At 39.9% G+C, this 21,424-nt stretch overlaps 1 protein-coding gene across 1 annotated transcript; it reads left to right on the top strand.

Moving 5' to 3' along the window:
- The first annotated feature begins 246 nt into the window (after positions 1 to 246).
- Positions 247 to 20,786, top strand: VPS37B (VPS37B subunit of ESCRT-I). Its single transcript, XM_067539633.1, has 4 exons — positions 247 to 426; positions 16,827 to 16,998; positions 17,893 to 17,975; positions 19,522 to 20,786. Exons 1-4 carry the CDS (start codon positions 322 to 324, stop codon positions 20,023 to 20,025), a joined length of 864 nt encoding a protein of 287 aa, XP_067395734.1. The 5' UTR covers positions 247 to 321; the 3' UTR covers positions 20,026 to 20,786.
- The last annotated feature ends 638 nt before the right edge of the window (positions 20,787 to 21,424 follow it).

Here is a 21,424-nt window from a genome sequence, read left to right as displayed (position 1 = left end):
CTGTGTCTCCCCCTCAGTGAGCCCCAGCTCTCCTCCTCAGTGCCTCTCTCTCAGACTCCAGCTCTCCCCTCAGTGACCCCCAGCTCCCCCCATGTCTCCCCCTCAGTGAGCCCCAGAATCTCCCGCAGCGGCCTCCCCTCACTGTCTCCCGCGCCCCCAACTGTCCCTCCCCTGCAGTGGGCGCTGCGGGACTCGGGGCGTCTCCCTCTACCCGCCCCCACCGGGAGCGCAACCGCAGCAGCACTTCCGGTTTGGAGGCGGCGGCGGCCGTGGGCTCAGGAGCAGCAGGCAGGGCCCGGGCGGCTCGGGGGAGCGGCCGGGATGGCGGTGGACGTGCGGCGCCTGGAGGGTCTGACCCTGTACCAGCTCAACGAGCTGCTGGAGGACGAGGAGCAGCTGCAGGGCATGGCCCTGGAGATGGAGGAGGTGAGCGGGGCTATGGAGAGGGGGGGCCGGGAGTGGGGGAGGGGGCGGCGCTGTGAGGGGGGGGGCCGACGGGGGGCAGAAGGGACGTGAAGCCGGGGGGAGTTGGTGGGAAGCGCGGGCTGGCGGGGGGAGCCCGAGAGCGGCCCTCCCCTTCGAGCTGCGCTGCTAGGACGGGCTCCTGCCGCCGGGAAAACCCGCTTGTTGGGGGGCGCCTGCCCCTGGGCCTCCCCCCTAGCCCGTGAGTGTCCCCCTCCCCCCGGCTGCTCGTCGCTCTGACGGGTTTGATGTGTGTGTGTGTGTGTGTGGTGGTTGGGGGGGGGGGGGGTTAGGTCCCTCCACCAAGGCCGGCGGCTGATGGGGCAGGTTGAGGTGACATGCTGCTCCCCGCCCCGGGATCGTGGGGTTCCCCTCGCCATCGGGTGCTCTCCCTTGTAACTCGCTCTAGGTGCTGAGCGCCGGGGGCCCCGGCTTCCAGCCTTGTGTGGAGCCCTCCCCTCGCCCTTTTCACGCAGGAGCAGGTGACCTTTTTCCTCTTTATTTGGGTGACTTCGCTGCTGCGGTTTTGGTCGTAAAGACTTCGATGATCAAATAAGGAGCCTCTGGGTGTTTGGCTCTTTTCTCTCCGGTATGATGTGCTCTTTTGTTTGCTGGCTGGCTGTAAGGGAGCGTCTCTGCTCTGTCATTCCTCTGTAGCTGGCTAGTACAAAAGCTCAAAGCCAGCCTAGGTTACAGGTTTGAAACGCCCCGAAAGTACTCAACGGATCATTGTCCTCAGCTATAGAGTCACCACTGTCACTGAGATTGTATCAGTCTTCCCATTAAAATACACCTCTTGTTTCCATGAGTTTTGTGCCTTGGCCATACAAAAAAAAATTGTGCTCCAGAATAAAAGATGGTCTGTTTATGGTTTCAGTCTAAAAGCAACTGGTTTTTCACGCTAACCTGAAAGAGAGTTCCATTGGGGTGCTGTGTGTATGCTGAATGCAGAAGAGAAAATTAGTTGTGTTTTGGTGTTGCTTTTTACATATTTGTTTTGTTAGCGTATTAGATCTTTAGTAAATCTGGACTAGGTGCACTCTTGAAACAAAATAAAAATCAGCTTTGACTGCTGTGAATGCATCCTAGTGTCTGTTAATCGTTAATATGTGTGTGAATGCTGTAAGCTATAGTCTGATATAAGGCTAATTCAATTTTACAGGGTCACAGATCCTCCCGAAAGATTCCACAGATGTTTGGAACATGTGCATAACATGAGGTGAAGCCTCTTCATGCATACAATTATTAAAGAAGCATAGATGTACCAGAGAGCTAGAGTATGTGCTCTTGTTCCTTACTAGATCTAGGGTAGTGCTGTTTTGAAAGGGCCCAGCAATGCAGAGGAAAGCCATGGAAGGAAAGCTGGCAGTTGCGAGGTCTGCTTTAAAGAAAAAACTTAAGTTTTCTTGGTTTATCTCCATGAACTCATATCCTTATGTACTCATAAGGGACTGACACTGGGTCTTGTTAAATCAGTCTGTTAGGGAAGGAACACAAATTAAAATACATTTAAAGTTGAGTCTGAAATAACTACTGTAGTGCACCCTGTTGTGGTTACCTGTTGCATCATATATTGCTAGATGCAAAATATGGAAATAAGTGGATGATTTGGGGAGTGCCAAACATACGTGAATTTCCTTTCTCTTGTGAGTTTGCAACTCAGTTTAATGTTAGAGAAAGAGCATTTATTTCTTAGCTTTATTGCTGTAATAACTTGGGTGTACAGAGATAACTTTGAGATTGTAATAAATCATTAGAGAACATTGATAGTCTAATGAAATCCTGTTACAGGCTAAATATAAATTGAATTCAACAGGTTATTATTTAGTCTGAGATAATGGGCCAGATTCTCAGATCGCATAAATGAGTGTTGCATTTTTCAGTGGAATCTGACAATCTATGCCAGTTGAGGATCTGGCCCGTGTGTGTAATTTTTTTTCAAGATGTACAGGTCAAAACTGAATGTGCTTTGTGGGAGACTGGCATGAGATGAAAATGGTAGAAACCCTTTTCAGTCTGTAGAACTAGATGGTATTCTCAAGTTGATCCTATGGTTTTCCTCTTTAGTTGGCAAGAGAAGATTTTTAAATTGTAGAGTAAAGTTTCTCAGGCCTGAGGGAATATTTTGTGGTGTATGGAAAGTGTGGCTAGGTTTGAAGGTATTCAGTGTTGGGCCAAAACACAGCTATGTTACTATCTACTATAGTATAGTCTCTTTTTTGTGCATAGAGGCTTTTACCAGAGTCCATTAAATTAAAAACATATTTGCCCAACGGAAGTGGTTAACTCTTACTAATGATTGCCATCAAATGTCCCCCTCTCCATTCCCAGCGCCATCCTAAAAGTGGTGAAGTCACCATTTTTAATTACTTGGATTTAACTGTGTGCCAGTTATCGCATTGTTTTCCTTAAGGTTTTCTAATGTTCTGGTGAAATTTGTCTTCCTACAGTTAAAATAAATAACTTTTTTGAGCATTGTTGGGTTTGTAATACAGGGTCCTGATCCAGCAATGTTGTGCACATGAGCAGATCCCTGTACCCATGTGGAGTCCAGATATCTTTAGTGGGGCTCCGCAGGCTGGGGGATCCATTCATACACATTATGCTGCTGGATTGGGCCCCAAATCCCTAAAAGGAATAATTTAATTGAAGAGGCTAGTAAGTCATGCTTCCTGGGACATTTTCTTTGAAATAACATATTTTTTTCCACTGGCAAAACTGACTGGGGCTAATTACTTTACAATTGACAAATCCTTTGTTCTCCTGATTATAAGAAGAGCCCATTCATAGAACAATATTCTGCTCACAACAAGAAGGATTTGGGAAACCATTTGGATTTTTTTCTGAAAGCTAAAATGAACCAGCCTCTAAATTAAAGGAAATGTATTTCTAAGGTGCATTCTGGAGGGATTTGTATATGTTGTCACATGTATATACAGGAAAACTCTGAAAATGTCCTTAATGCATAGCTCAGGGTATATGTGAGAATTGGCACTGAAGAATTTAAGCTATTTTCTCTTTTTGTAAGGTTATGTTTTTTAACCTTTTAGGCTTTTAACACTTGAACAGAGAACATCTTATCTGTTAAAATGAGGAAGGAAGCCAATTTTCTAACTGTACTCCTAATCTATTGAAATTCTTTTGAAATTTTATCATTCTTTGGGTTTAATCTTTGTAATACATAACAAATCTACAACATTAATCTTCATGGAATAACAGTACTGTTTACATAAATCAGAGAATCTCAATGTGATCTATTCTGAACTGAGTTGAGCAGCTAATGGCAGTGTATGTGTAATCTGAGTGTTGGAGGATCCAGCAAACTTCTCAGGTTCCTTGTGAATAAGGATTTTTCCCTTGGTACATGTGTTGGAACTATACATTATTAACAGTGACCACCATAATATTGAACTCTGCAGTTCTTGAAAACATTACAAAATACAACTGGCAAAAGCATACGCTGTCTATGAATTTAAATATGTAAAATCAGGCAGCCAAAAATGTAATCTCTGTCCCTTCCCATGATTTCAAAGTACAGAAGTAAGTATAGGAAAGTTTTCAAGTGTAGTCGTTTTCTCAAAAGCTGCTTCAAAAGAACTGGTGATAAAGAAAACTCAAGCTTAAACCAAGTAAATAGATGCCCAGATTTCTTGAATCCCTAATCCTGTTTTAAAACCATATTGTGTATGTGGTTATGTACTGTTTGGCTAACATGAAATTTAGTTACAAAGTTAGGAATTAAATATGCCTGTAACTACAGATTTTGTTTTTCATATAAGTGTCAAATTAGTAAATTGCATATATCTAACAAGCATAAATTACTGTTATTTGTGCTTTTTCCTTGATGTAAAAATGTATGTTGTTGTTATATCTACTGCCCAGTATATTGTCATCTTTAATGTAATTATAGTTAACACAAGAAAATAAATTATTTTAACTTTAATAAAGGCTTAATTTTGAAAGATAAATTAGATGTTATAAATATATATTTTATAAACCATCCAATTTTATAGTATACATATGATTAACCAGCACTAATAGACTCTCTTACACCTGGCTCTTATGTAAGACGTCTGTACCTTTTCCTCCTCTATTTTAGTTCTCTCCCTTACCAGTCCAGGATTGATCCATCCCTCCAAGTTTATTGAGGATTGCTCTGATGGTTGTACTCTGGCATGTTGCTGTATATTTTGTTCCTAGTTTTAAAATATACATTGTATGTGAATCTATTCCAATTCTCATAACTATGGAATGTTTTTCCCCCACTGCAATTCACAAGTTAATCTCCACACAAGCCCAGCCAAAATGGATTAAAATATCTAAAAATACAACAACTGTTTCAGCTTCTGTTAATCTGTTTATCAGTAACTAAGTGTAATAGATGTCTATCTTTTGCTCTGGGTTTTGTTTATAGAGCTGCTAGCAGGCAGTTAATTCATTTTCTTATTCCGTTATAGTGTACCCAAAAATGTGCTGGGTGAATCACAGACATATAAGATACCGTACTGCCCTTTATTGTATTACCACTAGTGCAGTTCTGCTAGTGGGCGCAGTAATGAAGACTGGCAGCAGATATTTTTACCATTGTCATCTAGATCACTGAAACGCTGGCTAGCTTCTGCACTTATTTATAGTCTGCTTTACAGTGCTCATTGCTATAGTATTTTCTTACATACGTTAATATTTGTACTTCTGCAACTCTCCAGTGAGGTAGTTATTCTCATTCTACACCTAAGGAATGAAGAGTTTACATAATTTGCCTTTGGATCGCGTAGGACGTTAGTGACAGAGCTGGGAATTGAACCTGTATCTCTTGAGTTAATAGTCCAGTGCCTCAACCAATCCCACCATTCTTTCTGTCTATATTTTCAGGCTGCTGCTACTGCTTTTTCAGCAGAACTTGGGCCTTAATATACCACCCTGAAAGACAATAGGTAAAGGAGCAGATGGGACAGTTGTTTCTTTAACACTAATCTTTGCAATCTTGGATGTATTAAAGTTTAAACTCAGATTGTTATATTTTGGAATAGTTCCATATAATACAAATAAATCAGTTCTAAATCTAAATAAGATGTCAAAAACAACCTGGAGAAAATGTATTGCTTCAAAAACCTAATAGTTTAGTTCTTTGGGACAGGGACTGTCATTTATTAGCTATTTCTACAGAAACTAGCACAATAAAATTCTGACCTGGTTGGCCCCTTAGTGCAACTGCAGTGTAAATGTTAAATAATAAGAATTTGGATTGAATTAGCCGGACTCTATTGTAGATTTTTTGATCCATGCATTTCATCCCATCCTACATGTTTGGGTGAATGCTTGGATTCTGTGCTATATGACAGAGTTCATATATTAGCACTGAAACAAGTGAATAATTTTTGTAATAAATAGAAGCTGAGGGAGATGGCTTCAGTCTACCTTTCCCACAAGGCCCTAAAATATGATATCCTCAGCCTTTTGGAGCAAGGGTTTTGAGTGCACAAGGAAAGAGGAGTTGTAGATTTAAATACAGTGTGTGCAGAGTATAATGTGATCTGAATCTGATGTTAAGAGAAAACATGCAACTTTCTACTAACTTAATAAACAAGTTGAATAAAAAGGCACTTCAGTGATGTATTTCAGTGCATAAATTTATTAACATTTTTTCTCCACCTGACAATGAATATATGACAAATTGTCTTTCTTTAGTTTGAACTCAGAGGAATACATTAATCTGTTGTGTTCAGTAGATTATCTAAAGCTAGACTCTCTGGAACTTCACTTAGCAGATGTGAAAGCAGTGGGGGATACTAAAACGAGGAGGAAAATCTATAGTTACTCCCCTCCCCAAACCTCAAAACTGAGACGGGGAAAAGTCCTCTTTTTTTAGGTTCATATTTGAAAAGTGTGAATAATAATGGCTAGTCTTGCTCTAAAATATTGCACTTGGCAGCATGTAAAACTAGTAAAACTATCATTATAAAAGTTTCACTTTATACCACAAATCTATTCGTGCATTGAAACACTAATATGATAATGAAAAGACAAGGGGTGCAGAACTGGTATTCAGTGCTGGTTCGATAGACTTCATTTGAAAGTGCCAACATGATTCATAGAAAGGTGGACTACCAACTTGTTCATAAGTACAAACTTCACTCTTGCTTTTCTGATATACTCTTAGGCTGTGTTTCCACTAAGGAACTTTAGCAAATATCTCTGGTGAACATGCCGGCAGCTACTAGTGCTTTGTCTACACTAGGGCTTGTAGCTAGTGATTTTTTTTTTTAAACCGACATGAAGCCTCAAACAATTGAGTACAAACTCATAAATGTCCCTCTCCATGGAAATCTAGCAGAGTGGGAATTACTTGGCTAAACATCTCCAGTGTAGACAAAACCTTAGATGCAAGGAGGATAAATCTGTTGCAATTAAATTAATTTTCAAACAAGAAGTTGTCACGTTTGGGTAATTTTCTTTCATGCAATTTAATCTACATACCTACTTGGTAAGTGTCTCTTGTTTTCTAATATATTTACACAACAAAATTCCTCATAATTTTACATATAAGAACTGCTGTTTAACCAAGTTTTAACCAAATTTTCAGACACTAAAATTCCTTGACCATTTAAATAATTACTGAAAGAATATTTTACTAATCCAATATTCAAAATTTGCAGTCCCGCTTTAAGGAAGATAGCACTGTCTTAACATGGCTTCTTAATTTAACTGTTTTCTTTTGCGTTTGTACAATAGTGGCAAAAGAAGAAAGAGGGCAGAAGGTGGGAGTTTAGGAGTATGTGGGGTTGGGAAGGGAAGCCTGAAATTAGCATGTGAGAGAGTTAAATATAAAACAGGTTAACAGGTTAACGGCTGTAGCTTGGAACATTTTTTTCTGAATTCATAATTCACTAAAAATAAGGATTTTAATGGAAATGCTGACAGGCTATTTACTATATTGCCTGCCAATGCAAGATTATAATTATGGTAGGATTTGCCAGACTTTGTGGCTAGTTAGGATTAATCTCATTCAGATCTTGCATCACAGTAGGTATCTGGTTTGGAATTGTTCCCTTAGGAACACACATTCTAAAACTAAACTACCCAGTAACTAACCACATTGCTCCACACGAATGAGTCTTGGAGAATCTGTTATGTAAACCCATGTTTTTAAGTGTTAACAAGCTTCTTTGGCATGGCAGGAAAATCAGGGTTGTTTTTGTTTTTGTTTTTTTAAATATGCCTAGGTATGTGTGACCATGATTTCAATATAATTATATATATTTAGTTTCAGAATGACCCAGTCAGCATTAAACAATCCCTCTGTCATTAGGTTCCTCTTCTGATCGGCTCAGTATTGTTGCACTATGTGAATGTACAGTGAGATATAGTGAAAGCTCAAGTAGTTAAATTAGAAAGCTGTGTTTAGATCTCCTTCTAATGTGATAATGTCTTGTTGCCAATTCTGACCATTGCTTTGTATCTGTTTCAGAATTAAGGCTTTCGTTCATGTTGAAATTTTTATCTAACTTTCATTAAGGTACTTTACCAATCCCATTGGCAAGTCTGCTAAGTGTTTTATGAGCTGCTGGTTTGCTTCATTTGGTTTAACTATTTGTATGTACTGGGGTTATGTTCTTGAAAAACTAATGCTCGTAGTTTGTGTCTTAATTTCCAGATTTGATCTCTTCTGAGCAAGTGCAGAGGGAAGGCTCACATACAAATAACTGAAAGAAGCATTCCTCCCTGCTGGCTGGAAAGGGATCTGAGGAGGATTGCTTGCGACAGTTCTTGGTTTAGATTTTCACATCCTTTGTACAGCACACTTAAGAGTCTAACTGTTACTTCAGCTTGCATTCAGCTTAAATAATGGGAGGACCCATTTCTCTTCGCCAAAGATCTTCAGTTTGGCTTTGGTGATCTTCCTTTAGCTGTCTTGACCTGTTTGCTGTACTGATGTGTAACACAGTAAAACACAGCTCCATAGTTGACCTAGGAAATGGATTTGGGATTGCTATTCACTTTCAAATAATAGGATCGTTTAATTTATTGGTCTAATGGCATAAGAGGATAGGCCTACACAAGTTTCAAGTTTTCACATGAGCTGTGTTTTGCTTCCATTAGATTTATATATAAACTATCTTGTGTGAGTCTGTCATTTTTTGGAGCAACTGTACAGAAATTGGAGCTATATTTTGTTTCATATGCTCATGGATACAAACATTTTGAAACATGATTTAATGTAGACATAGTCATGTTTAATATATAATATACCCTGAGAAGACTTATCCAAATTGTATTAAAAATGAAGGTTGGTAATTTGTGTCTTGACTGGTCAAAGACGTGTTGCACTGAAGGATGTTAGCTGAACTGCTCTATTAGCTGGCAATTCTATTTTTCTACATGCTCAGAGAACATCCAGGCAGGAAAACAGTCTAGTGTTCTGATTCATAGCATTTGTATTTCTATTTTAGACCCATCTAGAATCCATTCTGGTTCAGGCCATTCTTATCCTCCTTTCTTTTCTCTCTTTGTCTGCAAACACCTGTAGTTGAACACACCTATGGCATCCACTGAGGTGAAAATAGAAGTTGAGATTTCTCAAGATGATACTTCCACCTGAAAACCCAGGCGGAAGGTACTTGGGTGATCTTTTTTCATATATTATGGAAGGTAATCTTTGAAATCCCCCAAGGTTTCAGTTACTCTGTTGTTTTCGTTAGATAAACTTCTAGATCAGGGGTTCTCAAACTTTTTTTGCTGGGACCCCCTTTGAAAATATTTCAGGCTGTGATGGCCCCCCCACCATGCCATGCCACCCTTACTTCTGTGCTGCTGCTGCGGGTGGCGCTGCCTTAAGAGCACCCAGCCAGCAGCTGCTGCCCTCTGGCCACCCAGCTCTGAAGGGCTCTGGCTGTCAGCCATGTGCATGGCTGACAGCCAGAGCCACAGCAAGTGCAGAGGCTGACAGCTCATGAACTCTCCCCTCCCCCCCATAATAACCTCATGACCCCTTGAAAAGTTCCAGCCCCCCGTGTGAGACCCCCTCTTCTAGATTTACTAAGGCCTGGTCTACACTTAATAGTTTTGCTGGTGTAGCTATGTTAGTTATGGGTATGGAAAATCACACCCCATACCTCCTTAGCTATGCCAGCAAAAGCTCTAGTGTAGGTGTAGTATACCTTTTTTTTGAGGAACTGGTATAAGTGTTTTTAATTTTAATTGTAAAATTGTTTAGCTTGTTTTACATTCTTTGGAGGTAGACAAAATTGAGGTTGCTCTTCATTCCACTTACCATTTTCATGAAAACTGAGACATAATCAAATGTAATGAAACATTAAAGAAAGTAGAGATTACTTACGCACTGGTGGGTGACATGATGGTAAACACCAGGAATGTTCACCTTCTATATGAAAACTTGGCCTTGTCAGAGATATAAGGTAAAAAGAGATGTCATTGAATTCATTATGTTCCATTTTCGGTGCACCCTAAACTGTGATACACTTGTAAAGCTGTGTTTAACGAAGACTGTTCTTATAACTCATATGCTTTAAAAATGAAAGTTTAGTTTTTCATCATCTGTTTAGAATAAATAACTTTTCCAAGTAAGTTACTGAAATAAATAAGAGAGTTTGCTTTACAAAGCTGTCATTCTACAAAGGGTCATGGACAAAGCCTGCTTTTGTGGCAGAACATCACAGCTTAGCTGTTTTGTGAATGGTACAATTTGAGTTTGATTCTCATAAGTTTTTGCAGTTTGGAGGCTGCTTGTTGTGCTAATTCATTTCCTTTGATTTTTACGTTTATCCTCAAACTATGTTTGTGGGACAGTCAACCATTATCCATGTTCTACAAATGGGGAAAGATGAACAAACTGAAACATGGGAGTTAGGTGACTTGCCCATGGCCTCTCAGGACACATCTACACAAGCAGTGGCAGCCACAGCCGCAAGCCTCCAAGCCCAGGTCAACAGACTCTGGTTCTAAACAGAGTACCTCTAACTTGCAGCTCAGGCTCAGAAGCCCAGCCTTTTCCCTAGATTTCAGTGCCCGAGTTGGAGACCAAGCCACAATGTCTACACAGCTATTTTTAGCACTGTAGTGTGAGCCTGGAAAGCTTGAGTCTCTTGACCTGGGCTCGGGGTCTTGCTGCCATGGGCTGTGTGGACATACTCTTAAGTGAGTCAGTGGCAGAGCCAAGATTAGAACCTGGGGACCTCCAGTCTCCATACTCCTTCAGATCATGCTTCCTTCCAGCAATTATAATTTAAATGTGTTCTCCAAGGTAATTTAAAGGCTATACCAGGGTTGGGCATTTGACCTGTCCAAAAATTATTAGTCAAATAATGTAAAGCACTAATTTATTAGAACAGTAACAAAAACGAGTAAGACTTTGTTCTTTGATAGGCTTAGCCTTAGATATTTATGCCTAATTCCAAAAAAGCAAGTTACTTACCATGTTATTTTAACTCAGAAAAATGTGAAGCACAATGAAATTAAGTTCTTAAAAAATGAAGGAATGACAGCAGGATGCAATAAAAAAGTGATCTGACACCTACACCAGAGTGCTGCTGTTGGAATATTTGACCAGTCAATTGACTGAATTGCCAAACCTACTGTTACCTACATTGGCTTGTCTGTCAGTGATTGGGAATGAGGTAGTTTTTGAAATAGAAAATATTGCTTGATTACGCAACAGTGGTTGAGCTGCCTATCAGGCTCAGGTAATGAAGTCATAGAATCTAGGGCTAGAAAGAACCTGTTAGGTTATCTAGTCCATGATCTGCATGCCAAAACCAGTTTGTTTCCTATTGTACATTTACTGTAGTTTTGTCTAATGTTAAATGTGCCCAAGATCGAGCCTCCACTCTTTGAGAAACAATTTCACAGCCTAATTTCACTAAGAAGCTTTTCCTGCGATTCTCCCTAAATCTTCCCTTCCTAACTTTCTTCCTTTGTTCCTAATTTTACATCCTTTATTGCACTAAATTCCTTTTCCTCCTGGTGTTTACAGCCTTCAGATATTTGTAGACTCTCTCCTTTATCCCACTGGTTGTTGCTTAGCTAAGTTATATGTATTTATATATGTCTGACCAACCTGAGGAAGATCAGAGTCCACCCATAAAACCAGTCTTAAAAGACTAACTGGGACAACCTTACATTGAGAATTATAACCACCCTTACAAATAATAAAGATACACAATCCATAGATCTGATTGTAAATTGGTTGTGATGGGGAAAGTCTTAGTCTAACTAATACTATTGCATTGGTAAGGTGAGGGAGAGAAGCATTTATTTATTTATTTTTTGTCCCTGTATATACAGTGTGCTGTGCTCCCCTCCATTTCCTGTTTCTTCAGCAGGTATCTAACCTGTTAACAGCTGTGCTGATGTTAGATGTGTTGTTAGGAAGCTGGTGATGTTGTATAAAGTAAGTTGTTACATAAGAACAGGCATGTTTATTTCGGTTCCATTCAAAAGGCAGGAAAGGGCAAAGAGAGTGGAATTGATGTTGAGCAAATAGAAGCTGGCAAAATTGGCAGAGAGAACTTATTTTCAAACTTTTAAGAATGACAAACCATTGCTGGAGTTTTCCTCAATGTTTTAGGTGGCACGAGGAGGATGAACAAGTGGGAACAACCATGAAATGTTAGACAGTTTAAAGTCTTTAGGATTGGTTTAGTGAGGAATTTTTTTTTCCCAGAGAAGGGAGCGTGAATGAGGTTGAAAATATGTGGTTGGGACTTGCTGTCCTTTGTTCTGAGGAATATCCTGTGAAAGTAAAACAAAATAGCAAATTCAGTTTGTCCAAAATTGAGGTTAGGATCCATATCACTGTTGACTTACTGGTGCACTTAGTGCATGAGATGGTTTAGGTGGAGGAGGACAAAAAACAAGGGCAAGATGTAGCTTTTACACTACCTCAAGAATGAAGGATGATTTGCATCTTAAATACAGAGTTTGGCAGTGTTTGAAGTTGGCAGATCAAAGTATTACACACAATTGATGGCCTCGCAAAAGGAAACAATTACTTTTGAAGACATTCTTGATGCTGCCATTACTACAGTACTTTAAAAATAAACATCCTTTTTATTTTGATGCAGTCTGAGCACAAGACTGGAGTCCAGGAACACTTGGATTCTGGTCCTGGTTTTCTCTCTGGCTTGGAACAGGTCACTTGAACTTCCAGTTTTCCCATCTCAGAAATGGGGGATCTCATACATACATACCAACTTCAGAGATGTTTCTGAGGATTCATTAACATATATGAAATGCTTTGAAGATAGAAAGTAGTCTATAAATGCACAGTACTGTGGTCTAGATTCTTCCATCCTTTCTCATGTTTAGTAGTGCTGTGTTCCACAAGTATCCCTACTGAATTCAGTGGGACTCTTCCTAATTAAGGTACTACTATCAGTGAATAATATTGGTATAATCTGATTTTTTTTGTATGATAAAAGGTGTTTTCTGTCTTGGTGCTGGGCATCACATGTTCTGAGTGGCCATTCTGTCCTAGAAAGATTCCTAATACTTGACTGTTAAAAGTATGTCATTCTCTCTGTATAACATGACAACACAAAATACTACATGTGTCGACAGCAGCTTATAAAAAGGGAGCATTGTATCTGTTGGCCTTGATGGATTTATTCCCCCTACCAATATAATTGAATCAATAATACCAAGTTTGTCTGCGTGCACACTGGCATCTGGGAGAACTAAATGTTAAACTTGGAAATGGGTGGACGGTGGCACATAAAGGCAGATGAGAGGAAGGAAGCAACAATTAAAATAAACAGATGGGTGGACAGGGCAGAAATATTAAGGAGTGAAACTGGTAACATGGGGCGGACTAGGGAGAGAACAATGAACAAAGTCAAGTAAAAGAACTTGTGTAATTTAAAAAAAAAAATTACCCAGTAATAAGGTCATTCTGGGGACAGTGACTTACAAATGAGTTTAATTTAAGGAAAAGGAGAAGGGAAACCAGAAGTCATGTATGCAATGAAATTTTTTTGAACAGTTTTGTCTTAACCAAACATTTTAAGGATGCAGACACCAATGGGAGCTACTATATTTAAACCTTTAGATAGCAGAAGTGGAAGTTGTAATTTTATTGTCTTTATTGGCTAAGCAAAGCAATGTTTAATGCTCAGCATGATGCTGTCTGTGTTGCAACTGAGCAATTCCAAAATTTCAGAGACTGTTCTATGCATCAGTGGCCAGAACCCTATTGATTTTGATGAAAGGGGAAAAGGGAGGACATCCGCAGCCCCTGGCATCTGGTTAGCAGAGCCAGCTGCTTCGACCACTTCTATAGTTGCCTGTAGCTCAACTAACTGTTTAATGGTGGCCATTAACACATTCCAGCATAGCAATACTCCCATTTTTGCTCGTCCTGTTCTCCCAGTACAGTTTTAAAATGTTGACACCCTGAAAGAAAGGAAAAATATGGGGGAATGGGACACACAAAGAGCTCTTGGTATAGAGAAGAGTGGGGGCTTGGCCCAGGGAGAATGGGAGCACACGGAGCCCTTGGCATGAATGAAATGGGGGCACATGGAACCCCTGATGGCGGGGGGGAAAATGAGACAATAGTTTGGAGGAAGGTAGACATAGAGAATACAGAGCCCTGGTATGTGGCAGAAGAATGAATGGAGGCCAAGGGGTTGAGGGAATGAGCTCCTGGCATGATGGGGAAATGGAGGACAGTGGTATGGGGGACATGGGAGATACAGAGCCCCTGTGATCTAGTGGAGTGAAGGTAGGGACACAGAGTTCCTGACATGGGGAGGGGACAGTGGGGCATAGAGATCCCTTGGTATGAGGGAAGGGGAGGGAAGGCTGAAACAGAAGGGGATGGGAGAGTGGCACACAGGTCACTTGTGGGGTGGAGGGAATGGAGAGATGCAAAGAGTTCCTGGTGTTTGCAGTGCGCTCATGCTTAGCATATGGAAGCAACGAAGTGGGCAACCCTTTAGTATAAAACTGATTGGAGATTTTGGAGGGAGGAATTAGTCATTGTCAATTGAATTTAAACAGGGAGCACATTGATAGTGTGGCAAATCAGTTTGAACACTGATAAGTCAGCAAAGGGCAGAGTGGTGAATCTGCTGCTCTTCTCTTTATGCTGGGGAGGGGCTAGGTCACCAGCAAAGAACAGTGCTGGGACAGTTGGAGGAGTGGGTCCCAGAGGCAGGTGCTGGGAGGAGCATAGTACTGAAAGCAGCTGGGGAGTGGATGCAGGGACCAACGGGTATTAGAGCTGATAGAGCCTTAGCCCTGAATTGCCTACAGCAGTGATTCTTAACCAATTTACCATTGTGGGCTGCATATGCAGCTCTCTGTGTTAAGTGGGCTGCATCCACACAATATATATACTGCCTGTATGGTCCTGAGGATGTCACAGGGGCTGCAGTGGTGTGCTGATTAGGCTGCAAGTGGGTCGTGAGTTGAGAACCACTGGCTTACACTGTGTGCCTCAGGCATGGTACACTTTGTGGCATTCTATCAGGGATTGTTTCATGGACGAGCACTGGTATACCACAGCACTCCCAAATTTACCATGGAAGCAAAATCTACCTATCAAAAGGCACAAGAGGATGAAGAAACAAATAAAATTTCTTGTGAGAATAAATGGTGCAGGATGATAGACATTGTTAGTCCAGCAGGCAAAGAATAAAAACTATTGAAAGTTGTAGAGATCTTTCATTGGATTAAATAATAAAACAAGCTTCAGAGAATCAATCCCCATGTCAGGCTATGGGAAAATGGTACTATGGTATTGATTCAGACTGGACAACTGAAATAAGTCTCTTACAACTGTTCTCTTTGATGTCTAAATCTTGTTTTAAAGTCTGAATTGAAATCCTGCCAGGCTGCCTTTCCCACAATGCTCTGTTTTTCCAAGCTCTCATGAAGACTTCCTTGAAAAGTTAGGTTTTTTTGGACAAACTCAGAATATCTCCCACAGTTTCTGTCTTTGTTTCTTGTTCATTTTTTTGTTTTTTGTTTTTTTGTTTTTTTTTCGGGAACTGGCCATTCATTCTTTGAGAACAGCATCATTCAAACTAGTGGATGTGTCAATTGGAAGGATTAAACTGAAAAAATAGACTTCTGCCCATAACCCAAGATTGCTTCATTAACACAATTTGGGAACAATATGTAGGAGAGGGAACCAATGTAGAAGCAATTATTGATTTTTGCTTTTCAGTAATAGAGGAAGAATAGTATATTTTTGCACTCAGCTTTTATCTTTTATGCTAGGATCTCAAAACATTTTACAAACAAGTCTTGCCTTTACCCTTCAGTGATCACCATTTTAAAGAGGGACAAATTTAAGCACATAGGTTAAATTACTTGTTAGAGGACATACAGTGAGTCGATGTAGCCTAGAATAGAACATAAAACACTTGACTCATAATCCTGTGATTTGACCAGTAGACCAGACTTCTTTCATGTAGATTTGGAATTGGGGATTAGAATAAATTCTTCAAATGATGAAATGCACATTCCACCATTTCCTTGCAGATGTTTTCTGAATAAACCCCAATAAAGCTCTGTCTACAATGTGTGAAGAATCGGCTAGCCACAACCATATTCAAAATATCAAGCATGGCTCTTCCAAGAATGTAGATAGAGCTTGAACTGTTCCAGTTTCTACTTTGGGCAGTGATTTAAGAAATTAAATTTAAAAAATCCCTTGTACTTGCAGAAACCCATCAGTATCAGTGATTCCTTCTTCCCCCTGCAAAAAAAAAAAAAAAAAAAAAAAGACGACTCCTATGGTTCTCTTCTCCAAAGCATGTATGCCTCCCAAGTATTTAAAATAAAAAAACTATATCTTCATTTCCAGCTTGAAGAAATTAGTCTTTAATTTCATTCTGAAAGTGATTAATTCCACAATCATTCTTATTTTTTGTGGTTGAGATTTCCATAGTTTAGGTGCATTTCCTTTTAAGGATGTCTTGAGCCTCTTCCCTCATTGGTCTTTTCTATTGTAGGCATTTCTAATGTGCTCCTTGCCAAATACGTCTATGTATGTCTTCTAGATCTGCTTTGTTACTTTTTTAGCGTAAGGTTATAACACTGTTTTTCATACTAGACTGGACAGAGCATTGAAGATATTGTAGGGAACAAATCTGCACCAGTTGGAATAAGGGATGTACAAGGTGACCTAATAGGTCTTTCCCGTCTTTAGTTTTCTGGCTTACTATGCATTGTCCAAAAATATCAACATCTCTTTTAGGATGATTCAGTGATGAGGATGACTCAAGATAGTTTGGGTTTGGCTGCTCAGTGGAATGTTTAGAAATACTGTGTTTGCATAGATATCAATATTTGTCTAATTACCATTGTCCCGCTGTACATTATGTATCTTTGTTTTGCAGGCCCAGAATGTTCAGCTTAGCAAGGAAATGACTCTTGCCAGCAACCGCAGTCTGGCCGAGGACAATCTTTTGTACCAGCCAAAATTGGACTCTCAGAAAGCACATTTGACCCAAAAATATCAGGAGCTGCAGCTCCTTTTTGAAGCATATCAGATAAAGAAAACCAAGCTAGGTAACATGTTCTTGTCATCTCATATCTCCTATTTTCCTGTTGTTTTCTCTATGAATCTAAAATATGGACATATATACCCTTTTTTCTGATACATAGCCCTGATTCTTAGCTCTGTGCATGTTGAGCATCTATAGTCGTAAAAGAACTGAAGTGTCTAAATAGTAATGTACAGGTTATAGATCGTTCTGTAGTATTTATTATTTTTATTACCGTAGCACCTAGAAGTCCTAGTTGTAGACTAAGACTTTATTGTGCTGGGCACTGTATAAGCACAGAACAAAAAGATGGTCCCTGCCTCAACGAGCTCTCAGTCTAGAGTAGATCTGTAAAATACCACTGTTCTCATAGATTAAGTACATCTTCTGCCACCTAGTAAAAAAGAACTAAGGCAACAAACATGTATTATTGGAATACACATACCTTTCTATGATTAGTAGAACATATATGGCTAACTACTGTTGTTGATCTTTTGTCTGAATATAATCAAAGTTCAGTTGATATAAAACAAAAAAAACAACAAATTTTTCTTTCCTGAGATTGCCTAACCAATGAAAATTCAGACCTAGACTGAATATAATCTTGCATTTAGTATATTCTTGTTTTGTTCTTCAAGTTATGGAGTATTTTATCTCAACACATTTACCAACTTAAGCTCATTTGGTTTTTTTGGTTATAAGTTTATTGTAATGAGTAATTTTTACATGAAATTTTCAGAAAACATATTAAAATTTCCTGTTTAGAATCCTCCTGTTTGGAGCAGGACAAAGAATAAATAATGAAATAGTATGTTTGAGTCTTGAAAGAAGGCTTATACTCACTGGAGCTGCATAATTTCAGTCAGAAATTATCACTTGTAGCAGCTGTTCATTCATTATTCTTTTAATATTATTACAGATAAACAATCCAGCAATGCCTCCCTGGAGACACTATTAGCACTTCTTCAAACAGAGGGAGCTAAGATTGAAGAGGACACTGAGGTAACAGCAGTACATACATATTGCAAATAAGAGATTCTTCTACTCATCTCATTTACCTAACGCTTTGAACATACACAGTTGTAACATACTATTAAATAAAGATACCTTAGATCTAAGGGTTTTTCAAAAATAGGGCCCAAACCATCACTTCAGACTAACAAACAGCCCATTGAGTTCAGTGAAATTATTTTGTCTGAGTAAGGATTGCAAGCTTACTTTAAATATTAACATAAATACTATAGTTCTTCTCTAAGTTGCATCTGAAACGCATGCTTGGGCCTAGTTGATGCAGACACATGGCTACAGGGCTTGGGGGTGGTGGTGAAAAAGTCACCCCCCTGAGTGCTGTAGCTAAATCAACCTAATCCCCAGTGTAGATACAGGCAGGTCAACAGAAAAATCCTTCTGTTCACCTAGCTACCATTGCTCAGGAAGGTGATGTTTCTACAGTAACAGGAAAAACCCCTTCCATCACTGTAGGCTGTCTGTGTTATGCTGGCACAGGGATGACACCGTAACATGTGCTGCTATAGTCCCCATAGCCTAGATATGGTCTCAGTTCTGTGGGGTTGTCTTCAACCTAATAGCACATCTGTGTAGAACTCTTTTTAAATCAAACATCTAGATGTCATGGTGTTTGTCAGGTGCATGTATTCATCCCACACACAATGTCAGTCACTCTTTAAGCAGTTAGGATGAGATGAAAACTAGAGGTGAGCCATTCTGTCTTGCTCAAACTAAAAATGTAATAATAGTAAGGATGATATAGAGTGTGCACTCTTCTAGGGAAGGAGAACCTCCATAGCAGTAATAGTGGAACATTCCATTATGATTCTTGCATATCTGTCTCGATATCTGGTCACCCCTCACTGTGCTCAAGTTTTTACAGGCATTGACATGGTTGGCTCTGTTGGCGAATTGCCTGTGGGGTGCTGGCTTGTTTTCACTACAGTGTTTGTTAACAGTAATGACCAAACTTGTTAAAACTGACTTGTAATCCCAAAAAGTCATTTTCAGGGCAAATTATAATTGGTTATACTGAAATATTAAAGTAGCATTTACCAAAGCCTCACTTTGTCCAAGCAATGAGAATGAGTAGACTAAAAATATGGCTTAATACTGATCTCTGATTCTCTCATCTACTGATGCTGGAACCAGTTCTTGCTTGGAGTGTTCTAAGCGGTTTTCTGGTCAGTGTAGGCAGTGCTGAATCATAAATTAATGGTTTGGCCTGCCATCTGGAAAACTGATGAACATAATTCATTCCTGTTTTCAGAGGTCAGGGAAATACGAGAGTCCTGCTAAGCAAGAGCCAGGTTTAAATGTTCTTGCTACCATGGCTTGGGAACAAAATGAAATCTGAAAAGAGATTAACTCAAATACATCCGAGAAATAACTCGAGAATTGTAAAGTATGTCATCTTCTGTTTTCCATGTGCAAGCTGGAACAAATGACAGGAAAGGAGACACAATGCTGTTAGGATATACGCTATTTCCGATTCCTTCAGAACATGTTACTTTCTAACATATTATTCAATGTTTGACAGAATATGGCAGAAAAGTTTCTTGATGGTGAAGTATCACTGGATTCATTCATTGACGAATACCAGAGCAAACGTAAACTGGCTCACTTGCGACGTGTAAAAATTGAGAAACTCCAAGAGATGGTGCTGAAAGGACAGAGACTTCCACAGGTTCAGGTGCAGCCTCAGCCAAGAGCACTTGAGACAACACCAGCACCTCAAACTTCCTACTCTTCAGATGCAAATACGCCTCTGTCTGTTCTGCCCCGGCGAACACCACCCCAACCTCCTCCATCAGTCCCAGCAGGACGCTTCCCCACTCCTTTTACTGCAGCAATGGGTTCAGGACCAGCTCTTCCTTATTCAGGAGTTCCATGCCCTCCCCTTCCCCCACGAGTGGGAATTCAATCTGCAGGTCAAATGCCACAGCCAGGATACCCATCTCAGTTTGTATCACAATACCCTCCAGCACTGCCCCAAAGACCACCGCCTCGCCTTCCACCACATCCTGGCTTTATCCTACAGTGAATACATTGGTGCACCTAACTCATATATTGGTGCTTAAATTTTAGTTCTTTATCTCTTCTCCCCCTCCCTCCCGAGACTTAGTATTGGTGCTTAAATGTTAGTTCTTTATTGACCCTTCCCAGAGACTTAATATAGGCAATGGAAAACCTCTGTGCTTTGCACAATGGATCGTGAAGTTCAGGCTGCAACATGGGGTTGTGAAATTGCATTCAGTAAATGTAATCAGTTTCTTTTTTGTTTCTTAAAATCAGTGACTATTTAAACTTTTTTTTGTAGGAAAGTGGCGGGGCTGAATTTTGTAAACCTGGCGAGGTGTGAAACAGTGCAGTGGATTTGTTTGCATTATACATATGGCCTCCTTAATGATGGTAAATGATTTTAAGGAAAAAGTATACTTTTCTGACTTGGTATTGTGTTCCCATTGAGGCTGGATTTTAAGCATGGTTAATAGTGTTAATTAATATCTCAAAAGAATTTTCTGTGCTGCCAGTGCTGTTGTTTGGATGGTAACTGTTGTATCTAAATGCTAAGCATAAATCTGCCGTGGAAATGACCTGCAGCCTTTCAAATAAACCCAGGGTTCCACACTGATGGCTGGGTATGCCAACTTTATCCTCAGAGCCTGCTATACAGACACTCAGTTCAATCAGAAAACGTTCAGTAGCTTATCTTGAAAAGCATTAATATTTAAAATAATTTTAATGCCTAAATTTGTTATTGCTTAGGATTTTTCATAATAAAAATGCTCACCATTCACTTCCGTACATTGTTAATTTTCTGAAAGCCCTGGTATTTTGAAATAAGTAACTGAATATTTTTTTTTGTTCGGTGATTGCTGCTGGAAGCCATGTAAAGAAAACTCTTTGTAGTGCCAGTTCAAATTTTTATAGAAACTTTACCGTCCACACCTAATCTCACCAGCCCCTTTCTGGTTTCCCCACTTTCCTGGGGTAATAGGGTAGCTGCTTACTTTTTGCTTAATTTGTCTTTCCCATGCCATGGGGTTGAGAAGCAATTTTTTTTTACAGAAGTGTAGCTTTTGATGTTGTCTTGTGATTCCAGGAGCCAGAGTGCCAGACAAGCTTGTCTTAATCCAGCACTGGGCAGTCATATCATTTGGTGCCCATTCAAAGCTCCACTAACTCATCTTCTCAACCTCTATGCTCTGTCTCTTAGAGGCACTTTTTGGCCCTGGACACCATCACCTTCTACCCTGCAGTGTTTGAAATTCTTTTTCATCTGAAATGTACAAGTAACCTTCCCCCCCAGTAGTCAAAACACTCTAGGGTGGTTGTTTGCAGCTTGCTTCATTTGTCCTCCCCTTCCCATGCTATTTGGGAGCAAGCGTGGTCTCTCTAAAAAAACTGAGCTTTTGATGTCTGTCATTGTGTGACTCCTG

This window comes from Emydura macquarii, unplaced genomic scaffold, assembly GCF_026122565.2.
Source record: "Emydura macquarii macquarii isolate MOO-44397 ecotype Brisbane River unplaced genomic scaffold, CSIRO-AGI_Emac_v2 contig_554, whole genome shotgun sequence".
Taxonomy (NCBI): Eukaryota; Metazoa; Chordata; order Testudines; family Chelidae; genus Emydura; species Emydura macquarii.
The sequence above is the reverse complement of the archived record's forward strand: the minus strand, read 5'-3'. Positions and strand labels throughout refer to the sequence as shown.